The sequence below is a fragment of the Rhinatrema bivittatum genome, chromosome 1, assembly GCF_901001135.1.
Source record: "Rhinatrema bivittatum chromosome 1, aRhiBiv1.1, whole genome shotgun sequence".
Taxonomy (NCBI): Eukaryota; Metazoa; Chordata; class Amphibia; order Gymnophiona; family Rhinatrematidae; genus Rhinatrema; species Rhinatrema bivittatum.
Window position 1 is genome coordinate 526,352,175 of NC_042615.1, and position 20,973 is coordinate 526,373,147.

At 39.7% G+C, this 20,973-nt stretch overlaps 1 protein-coding gene across 5 annotated transcripts in view; it reads left to right on the plus strand.

The window, feature by feature from the left end:
• SMARCA2 (SWI/SNF related, matrix associated, actin dependent regulator of chromatin, subfamily a, member 2) overlaps positions 1-20,973 on the plus strand; it is a 604,786-nt gene that overhangs the window by 468,225 nt on the left and 115,588 nt on the right. For 3 of the 5 annotated variants that reach the window (XM_029613254.1, XM_029613271.1, XM_029613261.1), the window contains one exon: positions 10,999-11,216. In XM_029613254.1, the coding sequence (XP_029469114.1) occupies positions 10,999-11,216 (218 nt within the window). Of the gene's footprint in view, positions 1-8,005; positions 9,194-10,976; positions 11,217-20,973 lie in introns of those variants that run through there. The other 2 variants (XM_029613290.1, XM_029613280.1) reach the window with 2 other exon arrangements.

Here is a 20,973-nt window from a genome sequence, read left to right on the forward strand (position 1 = left end):
TCAGAAAGGGATTTTTTTTGCTCTCCTTTCAGTGCTCTCACCATGATTTTTGAGGGATATTCTGATTTAGTTTCTTCTACTTTTCTTTTAATTTGGTTTCTGTTTTTCGAGGATTTAAAAAAAAAAAAAAAAAAAAAGGCACTTTGTTTTACTGTTCTTGACTGGGATCAGATCATATTTGCTAAATCTCCAAGATCAAGTATGGCCATGTTTAAATTGTATGCGAAATGTAGGCACAAAATGGCCATCCAAGATTACCGTGATCTTTATCTAAGATGTTTGGACTCCTCTCATGATCCTTCATCTTGCGGGCCTTGTGATAGAATGTCTCACCAGGCTATAAAATACTGAAGTGTGAAATTCAGATTTGAGTTTTCTTTGCTGACTGATAAAGAAAATTCCTCTTCAAGAAACATGACCAAGATACAGCAGAGGTTCATAGGAATAACGTCCATTAATTCCAAAGGGTCTGTGTCTAAAGGAAGTAGAACTAGTTCTTCCATGCAGGCTTCAAAGAGGCACCATGCAGAATCAAAGCACCATAAGAATTCAGTGCTGTCTTCGAAAAAGCACCATGCTGAATACCGAGCATTGTTGATGGCACAGAAATCTCTGCTGCTAACTGCATCAGAGCTAGAGATGTCTGTGCCATCTTCATTGATGTGAGAATCTCTGGTACAGAAGTCATCGTGTTGAAGACCATCAATACCATACATATTGGAGCCAAAGCTGCTATCATGGAAAGCTTTGGTGCCAATCCTGTTGGAGGGGAAAATAAAGTACAAGTATTCTAACAAACAAATTATCACCTCCAGTCTTAGTACGTGAGTCAGATACATCTTCAGAGAGATCTTTCCCAGCATCATTGATGCCGCCCTTTCCAGATGCTTTTCAACATAGGATGTGGGATGAATTTATAAAAAAGTACATGTCAATGCCATCTACTTTAAAAGATACATCTACAGTATCTGTTCTTGAAATATTTACTAGAGAACTCCCAAGTTAATCTTGTTTAGTACTATATATAAAAAAACAAAACCCAATAACCTCCTCTTCTCCAAGACGACAGTCTTTGCCAAATGATTCTCCACTTATAATCCCAGGCAATTAATACTGACTAATTGGAGGCTTCAAAATCTGTACTTTATGTGGAAGAGGACATAGATATCCCTCCAGAACCTTCGCCAGATGCTCATAGAAGTTCAATCCCATCTGAAGAGATGTCATACTTCCACCTTCCTAGAAAAGATGGCAAAGAACATTCCATTCAAATTGGAAGACACTGACCACCAATCTGAGGAATTTCAGGGTGTGTTAAAGTTTATTTAATGCCAAAATAAATCTGAGCTGTGCCAGTTAAGGTCTTTCAGAACCTTATGGAAGGCTCCACTATCCGTTCTCCTGATAGCAAAAAATATCAGACACAAAATTCAACAATCCCCGGGTCAGGATAAACTACAACTACCTAATGACTCTTTGGTAGTTGAACTGGCGCTAATAAAAACAAAGAAATCAAAAGCGTTTGCAGCAATGCCACCAGTGAAAGAACCAAGAGTGCTGGATACTATGGGAATGAAACAATATCAGACGCTTATGCTTTAATCTTGAGTAACACCTCATCAACTGCAGATGGTACAGTATTTATATAACAAGTTAAAAAATTTGAAGGAAACTTCTATTAATCTGCAACAGCAGATCAGGATAAAATATCTCCTTTTCTATGTAAAGTGGAGGAATGTGTAAAACATTTAACTACCTCTATTTATGATTCATATGATACTTTGTCAGCAGCTATAGCTATAGCCTTCAGAAGACTAGCATGATTGAAGGCCCCTGGGATGTGTGAGGATGTTCAAAATAGAATTGCAGATAATGTATTTGGAGAAAAGGTCAGAGAAACAGGAAATGTTATCAAGGAACATTGCATTGCTTTACAGTCTTTAACTTTGGTGCCTTCAGAGTAGCCACCTCATAAGAATATCATTATTACTTTTATAAAAGACCCTGTGAATTTTATTCAAGAAACAAATACTATCCTTATCGGTACTAAAAACAATGGCCATATCCTCAAAAGCAATTTCAATCTCAACAGACTCACACTCAAGTCAGAATCCAACATTTGCAAAAGAGAATTCACCAGCTCTCTCAAAAAAAAACTTTGCAGGGTTTTTGACTAACTCATTCCATCTCTACTGATGGGGGAAAGGATTCACTATTTTCTCCCCAAATGGTCCCAGATAACTAGACAAATGGGTCCTATCCATTATCAACAGGTTATTTTCTAAATTTTCGAATATGTCCTCTACCCACACTTCCTCCATTATATCGCTCAAAGGATCATCAAAGCATTCTGCTGAAAGAAATAAAATCATTTCTTCACACTCATGCAATAGAACATGTTCCAAATGGCTACAGTGGAAAGGGGTTTTATTCCAGATATTTCCTCATTAAAAAGAAGAAAGGAGGTCTGTGCTCTATTCCGGACCTCACAGATCTAAATATCCATTTCAAGAAAGAGAAATTCAAGATGAACTCATTGGGAAACATCCTTCTTCCCTTAAGGGTACTTTTTAAAAAGTGCGCGCGCGCATCCATATGCGTGTGGTTCCCGGCATATGCACATGGATGGGGCTATTTTATAACATGTATGCATCTGCATGCGACTATTATAAAATTTTCCCGCGCACACATGCATGTCAGACTATCATGTCCACACACATGTGTGGGTGGGTGGCCTGCTCCACGCGTGCAGGGGGTGGGGAATTTTAGAATAATATGCACGACGACACAAGCAGGGCTTCCCCAGTTCCCTCCCAGTCTGCTCCAATAAAGGAGCGGACTGGGAGGGAACTTCCTTACCCCTAACCCTATCCTTCCTCCATCTTCCTCTCTCCTCCCCAACCCCTAAACTAACTCTACCTATTCCCATTTTTTTTATTTTTGTACTTGCTGCTCTGGAGCAGAAGTAAACTCCGCACGCCAGCTGGCTGCCGGCGCACGCTTCCCCAGTAAGCCAGGGGGCGGGCCGGGACAGCGTCTAATGGCGTTGTCCCGGCCCGCCCCCTGGCCCACCCTTTTCAGCATGCCTGGCACTTGTGTGTGTATATAGGTGGTTATGCAAGTGGCCGGGCCCATTCTAAAATGTACGTAACGTGCACAAGGCCCAACCATGTACGTAATCCCTGATTTTTACGCGCGTATGCCTTTTAAATTTGGGCGTTAGAGAATAATTGGCTAACCACCCTGGACCTCATGAATGCATACTCTACATGATCTATTCGCAATTCTCCCAGGAATGCCTTTTGCTTTGCCCTAGAAATCCATAATTTCCAATACAGAAGTCTTCCTTTTGACCTAGCATCGGCACCAACTAGCAGTTGTAGCAGCACATCTGAGAAAAGACAATATTCTAGTGTATGCTTACTTGGATGATTGGCTCATATCAACCAGATCTTATTTTCAATCTGGAAGAGTCATGCACTTTGTAGCAAGTGTTCTGTAAAAGCTTGGATTCATAAATAAACAGGGAAAAATCTCAGCCCAGTCCCCACGAATGCCTGGAATTTATAGTAGCCCAGCTGAACACAAAACTGCAGAAGTCATAGCTACTAAATGAGTGATCAACTTGATCAAAATAGTTTGCATGGTAGCAACACACACTACTATCCCAGCATACCTTTTCTTGAGGATGCTAGGTTAAATGGCAGCTACAGTCCATGTTATGACACTTGTACGGTTGCATATGAGGAAAACTCAGTGGCACCTAAAATCTTAGTGGAACCAACACTTTCATCCTTTATCCAACCTGACTGTGTCGTGAACATGGTAGACAAATCCATCAAATCTCCTAGGCAGTCACTGTTCTTTCCTCCATCAATTCAACACATATATCAAAAGATGCATCTCATCACAAGTGGAGTACTCTTCTAAACAATATCTATTCTTAAGGAATATAGTCCAGTTGGGAGTCCAAGCTGCATATCACTCTTCTAAAACTGAGAGTCATTTTCAAATCTCACCTAATGTTCAAATTCTGAATATCCCATTCCATAATAGAAATTAGTATAGACAATCAAGTAGCAATGTTTTACATAAATAAGCAAGCAGGTATGGGTTTCATAATCCTCTGCAAGGAAACTCTCAAACTATAGAATTGGACAATCCCAAAGAACATCACATTGATGGCAGTATATCTCCCATACAAAGAAAATATGTTAGCAGATGTCCTCAGTCACTGCCTGCAGTCATTCGAATGGTCTGTTCATTACTTGGTCATGCAATATCAAGTGACACTCTGGGAGGTACAGGCTCTTATGTCCTTTGCCAGGAAGCCATCCGAATCTGGTTGTGGGAGGTCATCAAAACGCCATCAGGCAATCTACCTGCAGAGAATCCAGAAAATGTTGATAGACCACCTAAGGAGAGTGTTACTAGTGCACACAAAGTCCTTGAAACAAAAAAACAACTTACAACTTGTTCAGTCTCTGCGAAAAGCCAGTGATTGACCTATTTGCCTCAGAAGTCACCAGGGAAAATTGAGACGTTTTGCTATATTCATCCAAATAATTACAGATCAACTCCTGATGCTTTTCTAAGCCAGGATGTTGGTCTGTTTTATACGTACATGCTGATTCCTCTAATCACCAAGATTATCCAGAAGTTCTTTTGGGATAAGGCAAGGCTAATCCTTATAACACTAGCCTAGCCCTGACAAGTGTACGATCCATAACACATCTGTCTGTTAGTTCAGCCTCCAGTTCCATTAGGGATATCTGTTAAGCTTATCACTTGGAGGATGGCAGACTCTGCTATCCAAACCTGCCATCGCTGGTCCTTAAACATGAATACTGAGCATTCAACAGTCTTCTCCTAACTCACTCTGAACAAGCTGGAGGACTTACTGATTTCAGCTAGAATGGCTTCTACTGCAAGAACCTATTGTTTCAGGTGGAAGAAGTTCTCCCTTTTTCGTGGGGCCAGTCAATCTGGATCCCTTCTCCTGTGGCCCAAGGGACTTGCTTCAGTACCTATTCTTCCTCTCATCCCCAGGCCTCAGCACCTTTTCAAAGTTCTTTTCTGTACAATTGCAGCGTATGCCAGCAGGTGGAAGGCGTTCTGATTTCTCTCCCTCCTTCAGTGCAAAGTTCATGAAAGGACTGTGGCATTCCAGACCTCCAGTGCCTTAGGATCTCAATATAGTCCTGGCTCAACTCATGAAAACTTTTTTTGAGCCTCTCGAGTTAGTGAACTTGAAGTTTCTAATCTGGAAAATGTTGATTCTCATGGCTGTCACTTCAACAGGAAGAGCAACTGAACTACAGGCTTTGGATTCATATTCATACCTGTAATATTTCATGATAGGGAGATTCTAAGGACCCACCCCAAAGTACCCTCCAAAAGTAGTATCTGCATTCCATATTAATCATGCTATTGTGCTTCCTACAATCTTTCCAAGATGTTATGTACATAAAGGAGAATGGGATCTTCACTATTTGGACTGTAAGAAAGCCCTAGTGTATTACCTAAAGAAGACTCAACCTCACTGTCAAGCTCTCAACGTTTGTATCCTTTGATCCCAATAAATTGAGGATAGTTGCAAAACAAACTACGTCCAATTGACTAGCGGACTGTATTGTGCACTGTTGAGCACTAGCTGGCTTGCAATTTACACACTTTGTCAAGGCTGATCAAGTGAGAACCTTCACGAAATCAGTGTCTCATCTCAGGGCCACTTCTGTGGAAGACTTGAAAAGCTGCTACTTGGTAATTTATGCATACCTTCACATCCGACTATTACCTGGACAGTGTGTCCCGAGGAGACAGTAACTTTCAACAAGCAGTTCTGCACAGCCTGTTCATCCATTAGTCCTCTCTCCTCCTGTGGAGCTGGATTATATTTAAGAAATTTCCTCTGCAGTGCATCCTTCAGCCTGGGACTCCCCATGCATAATGGCAAATTCAGGCCTGCTTATGAATAGAGAAAGCAAGTTTTCTTACCTGTAAACAGGGTTCTCCATAGATAGTAAAATGAATTAAGTAATTAACCATTCTTTATGCCACCTGCCTCCCTGGAGAGTCATCTACCTCTGCTAAACCTTAATCTCTGGAAAAGACTGAGGGTCTTATGAGGCAGCTTGCGTGTACAGGCCTCCTGTGCATGCTCAGTAAAATCTTTACTGAGCTCTGAGAGTTGGGTCCATTTCAGCACCGTCAGAAGACGTCATCCAAGTGTAAGGGCTAATTCATCCTGCTGTCTATATAGAACCCTGCTTATAGGTAAGCAACCCTTTCTCTGACAAGATGTTTCAGATCCTTCTGGTTCCTAGAAAGGAATACACCAGGAGCATCTTACAGGTTTCAATAGAGGAAGTTATCAGATTCAGGTGGGGCTTGCTTCTACTGAAACCTCCCATTAAGCCTACCACAGTGTCATGGTATATCAGTGTGGTTCTTACCCAGCTGATGAATGCCTCTTGTTAACTGTTTGAGTTTTCTGAGCTCTAGTACTTGACCCGAAGGTTGCATTTGTGATAGCAGTTGCTTCAACCTGCTGAGTCTGTGAACTCCAGGCCCTAGTGACTTCTCCAGCTTACATTTGATATCACCATAGTATGGTGGTGTACTACATGCATCCAAAGGTGGTGTCAGACTTCCATGTTAATCAGTCTGTTGTCCTGCCAACATTTTACCAGAGCCACATGCCCCTTCATTGCAATGGACTCCTTCCCTTAGAATGTCCACTCAACTTTTTGTTTCATTTAACTCTAATAGATCCAGGAATACTCTGACAAAATGTGACATTTCTAGTTTGGTAGGAGATTGCATCTCCTTCTGTTAGGCCCAGGACCTGAAAAAGGTTTGTCAAGGCCCATACAATTAGGGCAGTGGCAGTGTCGGTTGCTTATCTAAGACCTACTTCCATTGAGAATATATATAAAGTTGTGACAAGGAGTTCATTCTATATATTCACATCTTGCTACTATCTGAATACAGCCTCTTGACGTAAAAGCAAGTTGGACTATCCATTCTTCATCATTGAGGAATAGAGTCCATCTCTATCCCTCCTAGCAACCATTTTTATAATTTTAGGTTGCCTCCCTTAAAAAAAAATTTTTTAAACAGCTTTATTTCACCCTACAAAAATACTTCCAGCCTATTAACAGTTCGTGTTGTTTAAGATTTTTGTTGAAGACAACTACTGGCTAAAGAGTCCTACTTGTATGACTGTGGTGAGCTGCTTATCTTCAGAGAAAGCAGAATCTCCTACCTGTTTCTAATTTTGTTTTGTTTTGTGGTATAATTTTCAGTTTAAGATGATGAGCACCCTTTGAAATCATGATTGTGGGATATAATGTTTTCACCCATATCTATTGCAAATAGTATGTGTCGTTGATGTATGCAATGGATCGTTCTGACAGAGCAGAAATTAGTGGACTTCTGCCACAACAGACCAGTGCTATATCTTTTGTATTTCAATTATGATTCTTTCAGTATAATGTAATATTTCTTTACACTGGATTTTCAGACTGCAGTGGTATGTATTACAATTTATAGGTATATTTTAACCAATGTAATACCTTTAATTTGATTGGCAAAAAAGCAAAGAGCATCACTGATTAGTTTGCAAAACTGATATTGATGGTTGTGGTTTATTTTTCTACAGCTGTTGGTCTCCAAACTTATATTGTCCCATTCTCAGTATGGAAAGGGTTAAACTTCCATCTCTCCATTTCTTGTGCCTCCCTTCCCATTCACCTCACTAAACCCAGAGGCTGTGCCGCAGGAGAGGCAGCTCTGCTGAATTGGGTCTCACGCAGCACGTCACCAATCAGAATTCAGGGATTTGTCTTTGTGCTTTATAATTAACGTGTTAAAGGTTTGGATGGGTGTTTTGTTTCTATTTTGTTTTCAGTTCTTCTGTGACACTCTTGCTCACTGAAATTCTAACCGTGTATAGTAAGTTTTTTTTTTCTTGTAAAGTTCAATCTCCTGAATTATTTAGATAATTTTATCTTAACAAAAAATAAATAGAAACATGTGTAGAAAGGCCTTTCCTTCAGCAATACTTATTTGATCCTGTTTTAGTAGAATGCAAAGCATGTACCTTAATTGTAAAGATGATGCTAGATCCCAGCAATTAATTTGTTTCTGGCAAGTAGCCTTCCAGTTGAGATCATTTGTGCATTAACTATTACAGTTTTACTGGCACTGTGCTTGCTTGGTTTTACATAAAGCCTTAATTTTAAGAAAAGAAAGAGGATTAGTTAGCACTGGGTGTCTAAGCTGTGCATGTTTTTTGAAAGATACATCTAATTATAGATTTGCATGCATTTATACTTTTTAAAAAGTTCACATATAAGCTGCCTCTAGACATGCCAGTTAATTTGCTCTCATTAGACTGTTCTTTTTCCTCATGTTGCAGAAGTGAAGGCACATTCACTGACTTGTTTTACATAGTTAACTGATTTTCATTCTTAAGCACAAAAAATATTTTTTTTCATCAAAATAAAAATTACAAAATGACCATGGAAGTTTATTTAAGAAAAAAAAACCCATCACAAAACATCATCTGTTTTATGAGAGTACTCATTCCAAAAATCAGGAGCTAAAAATCATGAAACTACATGCTTAAAAATAGGTTTTTCTTTTGTATATTGTTGAAGAAATGCATTTAATGAAAAATGACTTTGATTTTATATTTTGTTTAATGCCATTTTAAAAGGCAAGCTAATCTTATTTAGTGCTTTAAGCAGCAACTTATAAAAAAAAAAAAATGAAAGCAATTTTTATTTTTTTAGCCAAAATCAAATTGAGGAAATCTGTTAGAAATTGGTGTGATAAAAATGATAGTGGAAACTAACAACTGACCCAGTTTACAATCAATTCTTATGCCAGAATAATAAAGGGAAAAATATGATAAGTAGCTGCCAGTATTAAAGCAAGCTGAAGGAAGAAGGCTTCGGGCCTTCTAGTGGGTAGAATGAAACAGCAGATTTGAGTATCACAATCCCTCCAGTATTTCATTTTCAGTAAAATAAAATTACTTGTATATGAAAACATAGCTTTTCCCCAGCTCCCTTTTTTTTTTCCTGATCAGCTGATGAAGAGACTAGCAGCTCGCTGCTTTGCTGGCTTGTTAATTTTATCCCCACTAACTGTGATTTCCGATAGCCGGCCTGCTGATAGTGGTAAGGTAAATATCCTTTTTTTCTTGTCGTCTTGAAGATTCAGTAGAACTACATCACAGGCATGTGTAGGTGTGTAACACATCAAAAAGCCGGGGTTCTCGGTATTTCTGTGCACAACTGAGTGCTTAAGAAGAGCAATAACATTAACTGTTGACAGCCTTGCATGCTGCATTTAGAATTAGCATTTCCAGATTCTAGATTTTCAGAACGGTTTCTTTGCTTTTTCTTAATCGTTGCTAGCTGCAGTGGTGTATAGTGGGTGTACTGCTTTAGCCAAATGAATATTAATGAAATGAGAAGGCTTTTTTTTTTCTCCTCCTAGCTCATCAGATCTTGAGCCTCCTTCACAGTGGTTCTCTGTGAACACAGTGGAAGCGAGATAGAAATTGTCTTTTGATTATTAAGGCCTAGTCTCGAGCCGTCCCTCAGGATTTTCTCTTCATGTTTGTTCTATGGATTTGAACATCGGGAGGATGCATAGGAAACGGATTTTCAAATCCCATTGGCGTTTTAAGATGCCAGGTTGAGTTTTGCCGTGCACAGAGGTTTTTGTTCGCCAACCGTTTTCCACAGACATTTCCTTTAGCAAAAGGAATTAGAGATGCGATGTAATCACTCTTAATATTGATTGTTATGCTCACATGATCATAAATATTAGCCATGTTTGGTGCTGTGGAAAAGTGAAGGTAATTGCCTTTTGATTAGAGCTCTTTCAGCTACCAGCAAGGATTGATTAACATTTGCATACTGACAGCAATAGTAAAATGCAGGAGGAACAAATATCCATATCTGTTCCATTGTGAACAAGCATTAATTATAAGCCTGATTTCAAGTTGTTTTTTTTCTTCTTAGTGACTGTATTTTCTACAGACCTTCAGTTTAGGTTTTTTTTTTTTTTTTTTTTTGCTAACTTGTATTTAAAAGAATTTGAATAATTCAACTTGTGTGTGTATCACATGGGTCTGATAAATCGATGTGTACAGATTTCTTTGTGGTCTGCTTTTCACGGTTATTACGTACGTGTTCTTTTCCTTTTTTCCTAAAATGCACAGGTTTGGAGCCAGTGTAATTGGTATTAAGTATGTATTTTGGTTTTTTTTTATGGCTGCTTTGTTAATGAATTTCTAGCAATAGTAATGAAAAGAAACATTACTGCATCTGTCTTGTTTACTTTTATTTGTTACTATAGTAAACAAAGATTATGCAACCATTCAATGAAGGTTTTTTTCTGCTAAGTGATTTGTGAGGGAAATTAATTAATTCAAACCTGTAAGGGAGGAGTGCGGAATCTGTGTTTTACTGTTGAACGCTAAATTTACATTGTCTTTCTCCTTTGATATTTTTTAAGGTGCCTCTTTAATTAAATTCTATGTTACAGCAGTGTACTCTTTTATGAGTGAATAATTGGAATCGTACATGTTTTCTGCTTCCTCTGAGAAAAAACAGCATAGCTCTCTTTTGCAGTAAAAGTGAATGATTTTGTAGAAGCAAACAATTTAACGTTTATCTTATTTGTCCACAAAGTACCATTGGTCCTTTTTAGATGTGAATTTACACTTCTCATGCACCGAAGGATTAAGCTCAGGACATGTCTCTCCATAGAGCAGGTTCTGTATTGTCTTTTTTCTTTTTTTTTGGTGCCATGGTAATTTACTTATCAAGGCAAGATTCGTTTTTACTTCCTCTTTGTATCTGTAATTTTACAAATAAACTAAGTGTCCGCTGTCATGCTATGTACATATTTTTGTTGTCTACCTTTTCTTTTTTTTAATGCTTGTGCTCACTTAGTATCTGTACCATTGGCTGCCAGGCAATTGAGGACGGCAACTTGGAGGAAATGGAAGAGGAAGTGCGGCTTAAAAAACGAAAACGGCGAAGAAATGTGGACAAGGACTCTGGGAAAGAAGATGGGGACAAGGCCAAGAAGAGGAGAGGAAGGCCTCCAGCAGAGAAGTTGTCACCAAACCCACCGAAACTGACTAAACAGATGAATGCCATCATTGACACAGTCATAAACTACAAGGACAGGTAAGGTCCTGGTTTCTTTGTTTCATTCCCTTTACTACTCTGTATTAAGAATGCTGCTTTTTGAAGAAAATTACCAAAGGAAGTAATAGGAACAATTAATTTCGTTATTTTCCTTGCACTTTGGTCATGCTTTAAGGCACATCATGTATAGAGTGATTCTACTTCAGGACTTTGGAAACAGTGATCCGGTCCTGATTTTCTAAATTCTTCTCAAAGGACTCTGGGGATTGATATCTACATGGGAGGGACTTCAGTAGGACAATCAGAATCGGATATTTTAGTATAAAATGATAAAAAAAAAACTTCACATTTTATTTAAAATCATGTATTTTACTGCGCACTCCTATGCACATGACCATTTACAAAATTATTACATACATAAAGCATAAAAACCTTTTTAAAAATATAGGATTATATATACCTGGTGCTATGGATATAGCTGCATTCTATCCTGGTTTTGATTCAGGTTCTGAAGATGAATATTAAAGGAAATGGATTTGCAGCTTTGCATTACACCCAGTCGTGTTCAGGTACTTGGATTTATTAGAATATAGTATTTTGAGGGCAAGAAAAGTAGGCCTACTAGTACAATTACTTTACTAGTACCAGTCCAGATGAGGGAATTTTTTTCTGTGTGCTGGTTGTAACAAGAAATAACCTTGCAAGTGTACAAAGAGCATAAGAAAAATGAACTATACTTTAAATTGCAGTCTTCCTACATTTTCCTTTTGCTCTTTGCCCTTGTGACAGAGTGTACCAGAGAAACACTCTGTACAACTTAAAGGATCAGGCCCAGCTGTGTCTCTGGTCCTGGTCCTCCTTATGACAAAGCATTCTGGGTACAGGGTGGGTCCCCTGGGGGAGGAATATAGTTTGGGCTCAGAGGAGAGCAAGGGGAGACCCTGGAAAGAAGAAGGCAGCTCCTAATAGTAAAACTGACCTGCAGAAGTTGTTTTGGTGAAGCACTGCAAGGTAAAGAGTTGGATTTAATTGCTATGAAGAATAAAGAAATGCCAGGGAAGCTCGAGTCCAGTGTGAATCTGTCCTTTAGAAAACCAACAGACCACTCGTGCTGTGCCACACCCCTCTCCTACAACATGCAGACTATGGGGTGAATTTTAAGAATTGCTCACAGAAAAAGGCCCATATATGTGAGTATATGGGATGAGCAGGAGCAGCTCTTATTTTAAAGTCGGAAAATTATGCACGTATATATGCATGTGTCCGAGTAACAAGAATGCATGGAAAAAAGGGACAGATTTGGGGTGTTCAGGGGCGGGGCCAACATTTGCACACGTAAATCCTGATTTTAAAACCAGCAAACACAGCATGCGTACAACTATGCCCTGCACATATGCTGCTCTTTTTCAGGTGTAAGTCAAAATAAAACTCATTATAGCCAAAAACTGACAGGGTTGAGGGGTCTGGATAAACTGGGGAGAATGCAGGCTGAAGAACCAGAGAGGTTTTGATGAACAAGAGATAGACTAGGCAAAACTGGTGGACCAATTGGTCAAACTGACTATTTCCTTCACACGCGAATGTTTTAAAATGAGCTTAGATGCATGTGTAAATGCCGACAAGTCCTAAGGAAAGATACACGAATAATGTCTCCTAAATACGTAAGATATGCCATATTGTCAAAACCAAGGTTCCTCAAGTCCACTGGCTATTCCCTAAGTCAGCTTGGTTCATAGCAGTTTATGGACATCTCCTCCAGGAACTTATCCAAACCTTTTTTAAACCCAACTACAATAGCTGCCTTAACCATATCCTCTGGCAATGAATTCCAGGCTTAATTGTGCATTGAATGAGAGAATTTTCTCCAACTTATTTTAAATGTGCTACCTGCTAACTTCTTGGAATGCCCCCCCTAGTCCTTGTATTATCCGAAACAGTAAATAACCAGTTCACATTTACCTGTTCAAGTCTTTTCATGATTTTGTAGACCTCTTATCATATCCCCCCTCAGCTGTCTCTTCTCCAAGTTGAACAGCCCTAACCTCTTTGTCCTTTTTTTATAGGAGAGCTGTTCCATGCCCTTTATCATTTAGGTCGCCCTTCTCTGAACCTTCATCTGTGCAACTGCTTGAAATTAGGAGCACAAATACACACACTAGGGGGCAGATTTTAAAAGGTGTGCACCCCTTTGCGCGCGCCGACCCTGGATTTTATAACATGCGCACGCATGTTATAAAATTGAGCGTAGATTTGTGCGCACAAATCTACGCCCGCACGTAGGTTCGAAAATCTGGCCCTAGGTGTATCTTATATAAAGCGCACGCACTTGCGCAGATGATTTAAAATTCCAGCATGCGCGTGCTCGTTTTAAGTTACCATCTATATGAGCAGTGGTGCCTTCAGCGTAGTTACTGGATTATACATGCCATGCCTATCTCACCCCTACCCATCTCCTCATTCTTCCTGTTTCAGGTTTCTTTTGAATGTAATCTGTTTAGAATCCAAAAGTCTGGTGGTTGTTCATACGTGTAATCCATGAGAATTCAAAGGGACGATTTCTGGGATAGGTCTCTTAAGATTTTATTATGGCTTTTTTTCTCACTAGTTTGCTGAGGCACAATTGTGACTTTACCATTTGGGACCTGGTAATGTTCCGATGTCAGGGGCCCATTAGATCTGTGGAGATAGTACACACAGCACCGGAGTGAAGGGGTTACAGTGTATTCCATTCAACACAATGTTCCCAAACCACTTCTTGGGACCCTAGAGCCAGTCAGATTTTCAGGATGTCCCCAATGGACATGCATAAAATATATTTGCATGCATTGGAGACCTGTATGTGCAAATTTGTTGTGCAAATTCTTTTCAGATAGCCTGAACACTCAGCTGGCTGTGAGGAACCACTGGTCTAGCAGCTCTTAATCAGCTGGTCACAAGTCCAGTGTGAACTCAGTGGTTTAAGTAAAGGTAGAAAGGCAGATAATGAGTTTAAATGCCTGTGTATGAAGTACTAAGAAACATAATTTTGGTACTTCTCTTGACAGTGAAAGCAAAGATAATCATTAAGATCCCCTTTTTTATTCTTGAGAAGATATTAATGCTTAAAGATTTTGAAAGCTGCTTGTATGTCATACCTTCTATCATGAATCTGAGTAAAATGGTTTACTCCTGTGTCATTCCTCAGAACTCCATGTAGGCTTCACACTAATTCATGTAAAATCTGAATAGATAATGAATAACTTGAAAGTGGACTTAGAAAACATTAAGATAGTACCATGACCATAAAAAATGCACATTTTATTCCAAAAAGGGTGAATATGGAATAAATAAATGGAGCGATTTGCAAATGGCCTCTTTAGTTACGTGTGTGGGCACTTTTGCCTCACATTTTGTAGCTAATTTTCAGAGAGGTACCTGTCTAGTTAGTTTCTTTTTGAAAATCATCTAGAGTACAATGCGCGCTGAGCACCTGCATCGTTTGCACCTGCTTTTTGCATAGATGTGTAAAATAGCACTTATGCTTTTGAAAATGGCACGTCCAGGCACCACTTTCCTCCCCGGTTGTGCCTCTCTTTAAAGTGCATACACTATGGCTGCCCAGGCATACTTTAACTGAGGACAGCAGTTTTCAGAAAGGCCAGATTACCTTCGAAATTCACCTCAAAATATTAGTTTAGAAAAGAAAGGAGACCAAAAAATGATGAAATAATGGAGCCAAAAAAACAAGCACCCTTATGTAATGCTCTTTCTCGTTAGTACTGCACCTTCAAAGTTTGAATCCCTGCTGCATAGTCCTCAGTCTAATAGCCCTGGATTAATATCTTCTTGCTCTTCAGGCCCTCTATGGGTTACATTTTGGCAATACCCAAAAAGCAATTGTGCAGTGTCGGCGAGGTCATAGGTTGGAAGTTGGATAATGCATGAAAGATTTGTTGATAGGTACAGTATAATTTAACAACCGATATTCATAATGTGCATGCAAAACTACTTGAATGAAACAGCAATACAGAACATTACGCAGATATTTTCTCTTAACTTTGTTAGGTGACTAATCTAGAAAGTGGTGTTGTAAGCAGTCTCGGGATGTTACCCTTAGAAAGACGACTGGTATGATTTGTGAGGCAACCAGTCCACAAATCAGAAAATAGAATTCCACTCAAATGTTTGAATAAGCTGAGGGCAGAGAAAGTTATGAATTTGGTTCCTTTGAAAGAACAGCAAATGATGTCTGCTGATGTTTTCATCTGGTTATTATTGCAGTTGAAAATAAAATCTGTTCTCTTCTGGCTCTTCCTGTTTGAAGGAATTTTATAGAAGTTAATGACCTGTTCTCAGAAGACTTCAGTTTGCTTTTGCTCACCAGTGTGCGCACAAGATTTGCAACCCATATGTTCTTTAAATGGATGATCTCTAGCACCACCTGTTGTTCTGAGGAGTCCTAACAGAACAATAGGTGGTGCTGGAGATCATCCATTTGAAGCAGAGGTGCATTTTGACCCTTAGTAGGAACCCATAGTCCATTATCAGATCTGTAATAGGGCATCTAAGGTTACACTGTACTTGTACTCTCAAGTGCATGCTGAAATAAGTTCTGCTGAGAAAAAGAAATTCCTTATATCAGTGGGTCAGCACTTAAATGTGGTAGGTCTTGGTTTTGCTAAATTTGAGAGCTCAGCTTGAACTTATTGCAAACACATCTAGTAGACATTTGGGGGTTTATTGTTGAATTGCTGGCCTCCAGCTGTAGATGTAGCTGCTTGGATTTAGAAATGTAAAAACATTAAGATAAGGCAGCAGGTCAAGTTCTATTTTCCAAGCATAGTGGAATCCTTGTGTAGAGAACTGACTTAACATAATAAATATTTCCTGAACTCCCATTTCCTTCCTTTGCTTATAGCAAGATTATGATTATGAATGAAACTTGTGTTACAATGGAAAATTGCTGGGCAGCACAAATGAATGCAACAGAAACAGTTTTATCTAAGATTTCTTTTTCTCTATATAAAAATCTAATTATACATGCAAAAGAAAAGTCATAATTGCATGATAAGTAAGGCAGAGATCATTAAAAATTACTGTTTGGGTTTATTTCGGGCTACATGTGTTTGGGTTTTCATGTTTCTAGCACAGTTAGTGAAGTATCCATTCTTAATTGTGAGAAATTCAAGTTCATTATAAGTTCCAGTTCAATGCATGTCCTTGTGTTTACAGGTGTTTGTATAGCCCTACAGAGGGGCAGATATTCCTAAGCTTGCACAAAAACTGGTGGTTTAACTTGTTTAATATTATTTATCTAACTTTGGTATTTCACATTGTATTCAGTGAATCCTGATTGTGTGGGTGTATACGTATATCTATATAGATATTTAAAATTTGTTTTTATTTCTCTGAAGAAAAGAAAGTACACTGAGTCGCACAAGTTGGTTACCTGATTGTGCTTGGCACCAGATAACTATTCCAGAGGCTTCTGTGCATGTATAGGAGTTGTCACACTTTTGCAACGTCCCTGAGTTCCTTTTTATCCACCAGAGACATCTGAATTTGTGAGCTTCCCTCAACAGCTCTGATTTTGGTGATTTTTCTTTTGCCTTTTTCCTGCTCAGAATCCCCCTTTTTAGCCTTTTAGAGTTTTGGCAATTTTTTTTTATTCTAGTTTTTATCATCTGTTAACTGTCAGTTGGGATTATTCCTTCCTTCCATCATGGCCACGCAGTTTGTTCAGACATTTTTTCAAGTTCTGCAGTCATCTTTGTTTAAAGAGAAGTTCTTTGTTTGATTTCACTGCATTTGTTTCCCTCACCGCGTCAGAGAACCAGACCAGCAGTTTCCAGTTCTGCTCCAAGTGCAAACAAAGGATACATCACAACGTTTGCTACTACATGAGTCTGGTGCAAGGCCATGACACCTCTGGTTACAGTATATGTACATGGATGGTTACCCAAGCAGTTTGGGCCCAGAAGGTCAGGTTGTGTTGGCTTAAATTGCCAAAAAGTAAAAATACAACTCTGCGAAGCTGGAACCAAGGGCTCAGTGTACAAAACCAGCTGCCACATTGAGTACTGGTACAGAGGTCGTGCCAAAGCAGGTCGCAACTTCTTTAGCTCCTCGTTCGGAGGATAGCTAAGGTATCTTGATCCACCTACTTGAGCTGAGACAAAGTCTTCGGACACTCAAGCATGGAAAAACAGAGCGCCAGTGGCAAGCTTCAACTTAAAGCTTCTGTTGCAAGTATCATTATTACCTGTGTTACTTAGGGATTTTGTTCCTTGGAACGTATCTCAAAATCATTAGATTGTTCCCAGCAATAAAGGCAAAAGTACAATAAGTATACATTTTTATTCTATGTACCCATAAACACCAGAACCAAAAATAGCTTTCAGAGACAATGCAGATGGCCAGTCCTGACTTTAATGGATTTTAGCAGATTTGTTGATTTCCTTCTTTTTCTTGCTCTCCTTCTGGCTTTCTCTCATTTGTGAGACAATTTTTATTCCATATTTCCTAATAAATGATTATTTTGCTGTTTTCTGTTGATGTATATGTCATTGCCTAAAGTTTACTTGTGGTTCTGATGTTTCATTATAAACATGTTTTTCCTTCAGTTAGTTGAAGGTTGATGATTTAGCTGAACTTAGATACCTTGCAGCTGTGTTTATACTTCGGAATGCAGCCTTGCTTCAAGTTGCCATAAGGCCTCATTATTTTTTATATATAGTTACAAATAAATCCAAGATAATATTAAGACACATTACAGCTGTACTCGCCTGATAGGAATACTTGTTAGAGTTCATTAGCCACCAGCTTTCATCTATTTTTGTGTTCAAGGTTACAGGCCTTTCACTTTGTCTCAAGGACTATTTGCTACACTCGGGATTTTCTTGCTGTAATTAGAAACTCAGAGTTGCTTTAGCTCTGTGCAGAGGATTCTGGGAGTGCACAAGGGTACAACTCCCTAGAAGAGGATTCTGGAGGATTTAGGTATGTGCTACACTCCAAAGCATCGACACACCCCTTTGGCACATAACTAAGGAAATGGAGGTGCTAGAGACATCCAAAGCAGCCTGTGTGGAGGTGAACTCAGTCTCCAAGGTTAAGATGATGTGGTGTTAGTCTCTTTGGGTCCAGTTTTGACCCTTCAGCTCCTTCAAAGAGCCATGAAGGATGTCTGTCCTTCTACTAGGCTGACCTTGGTACTTTCATCTGCATTCCTGGAAGAGGAATTAGGATTAAGGAAGTGTTTGCTCAAAGCAGCAAGGTTCCAGCATCTGACATCAGAACCTCCAAGTGCTTTGAATGCCAGGCACCTTAATTCAGGTTCCGTTTATGGAGCCTATTTTGACACAGACTGTACCAGGTCAGAGCAGAGAAGGTGTGGAGCATGAAACCTCTTTCCCCTTGGTACCATCAAGTCCTTTTGCCCAAGGAGACAACCTTTGGGTCTCACAGGTCTTCACTCCAGGTTCAGCATACTTTCAAACATTAATTCAATATATCTGTTCTGGATTGGCCCTGTTTCATGTCAGAGTTTTATTCTGAAGAGGAATAGTTTCTGGCCTCCCCTCAGGGTACTCTCTGCCATAGGTAGGGAATAGATCTCTACCTGAGGATTTGTCCTTTCCCATTTTTGTTCAAAAATTAACTAAGATTGCACCTTTTGATTTACAGATAGAGGGTGAGCACAGGGCACCTCTTCTCGGGCTCCTCATTTACCTGGGCATCTGTAAAGAGTTGGTGCAGTGCCTGTCCACGCTTTCCTGTCAAGAAGTGTGAAAGAAGATGTAGGAAACGCTGCATATCATACTTTCTCTTGGCAAGAAGACAAACACCAAGTATCATGCCTAGGCCGCTAAAGGATTTGATACGCAGTTCTGAATGCTCTAAGGGTTTTCAGAAATCAAGTAGCTGCTACCCTTTGGGTCATTATTCTATTATACTGCTCCCCTTGTTGGGTCATTGTCCTTTTCAGTGATTTTGCCTCTCTTTGATTTCTGATATCCTATTTTGTGAGGAAATAAAAATCTTTCTGCCATTGTACCACTCCCCTTGATGGGCCAACAAAATTGTCCTTGTACAAACCGACAACTGTGTTCATGTTCTACCTGAATAAGCAGGGAGGAACAGGTTCACTGTTTCTGAGTCAGAATACTATCAAGATGTGGAGTTGGGCCATTTCTCATGTGATGACCCTGAACTGTATGTCTGACAGGAAAAGAGAACATCCTGACAGCCAAATTTGGTTTTCACCTGAAACCCCACAGGTTATGGTGAACAAAATCTCTCAAGTGGGGCACACCCAAGATAAATCTGTCTGCACCAGCCCTGAACAGGAAGAAACAAGTTTACTTCTCCAGGTAAAGATCAGTAGCCAGAGCTTCTATCTTTGAGAGACAAGTCTTCTCTACACATATCCTATGCCCCTAATAGACAAAAATGAATTAAACTTAGAAAAGACCAGAAAAATATAATATGCATAACTCCCTTTTGACTGAGACACATTTGTTTTCACATCTACTGGTCTTGTACATACAGAAACTAAGCAAGGTGGAAATTTGTCAAATCCTGATCCTTCAGAATGAGGAAATGTCTACATACTAACCTCCATTCTCTGACGGCCTGGATGTTCAGGGAAATGTAATAAGATACCTTATTCTGTCTGAAAAGGTGTTTCAAGTTATTCTTGCTTTTAGGAAGCAGTCCATCTAGAGGCAGATCTTGTGGTTTTAAATGGAGGTGTTTGCAGTCTGGTGTGTGGGAAAGCTATAGATCCCTTCTCTTCTCCAACATCAAAAGTGCTTGAATACCTTCTGGCCTCAAAACCAAGCACATTCAAGGTTTACCTCAGTTCAGTTGGCACCATGAACAAGTAGGAGGACATCTCATTTCTATACAGCCTTCAGTTGCCAGATAGGACTTGCTTTCCCTCAAACTTCCTGTAGTGTTATGGTTCTTATTCAGCTGATGTAAGCTATTTTTGATCTTGTGGTTTTAAGCACCTGATCTGCAAGATCATTTTTTGGATGTCATTCACTTTGTCCCAGAGAGCTACAGGCTCTAATGACTTATTCACTTACACTAGATTTAATCATAATAGGGTGGTGCTCTGTGAGCATCCCAAGTTCCTACAGAAGGTGTCCGATTTCCTCTGGATCATTCAATCATCCTTCCAGCATTTTTCCTCAAGTCAGTCTCCACAAATGTGTACAAGAGAGAGGGATTGCAAGAGAGTTGGTATCTTCTATTTCCTCCTCATTAAATGTGGAAGTCTCTATAGAAGGGGTACTGCGTCTTTAAGAACAGGCTGGTGAACCTACTGAGGAGGGCATTAAACTAGGATCGTCATGGATGGGTGAATAAAACCCTAAGGTAAGTAAAATTACTCAGTAAGTATTCAGGTAAGGGAATCTTTAAACACTTACAGAGAAAACAGGGCAACATCTGGAAAGCTATGGTACATTAATGCTCATCGTATAAGAACTAAAGTCTAGTCCTGAGGGAGTTCTACACTACTGCGCTGCACAGAATTTGCGCAAAATTCCCCTCCTGTGCAGAATTGCCAAATTCTGCAGAGAAAATGGCAGAGAAGATCCCGGCATGCCGCGAATGGAGCATGCACTGTTCGCTGCGAAGAGGAAGGTCCCGGCTCAGCATTCACGGCAAAGAGGGAAGGCCCTGCCATACCATGAATGGAGCGCACATAGTTTGTGGCAAAAAGGAAGGCCGCCACGGGATGCACTCCGCTTGTGGCGAAAAGGAGGGCCCCAGTGAGAGTAAATGTGGGGGGGAGAGGGGGAAAGAG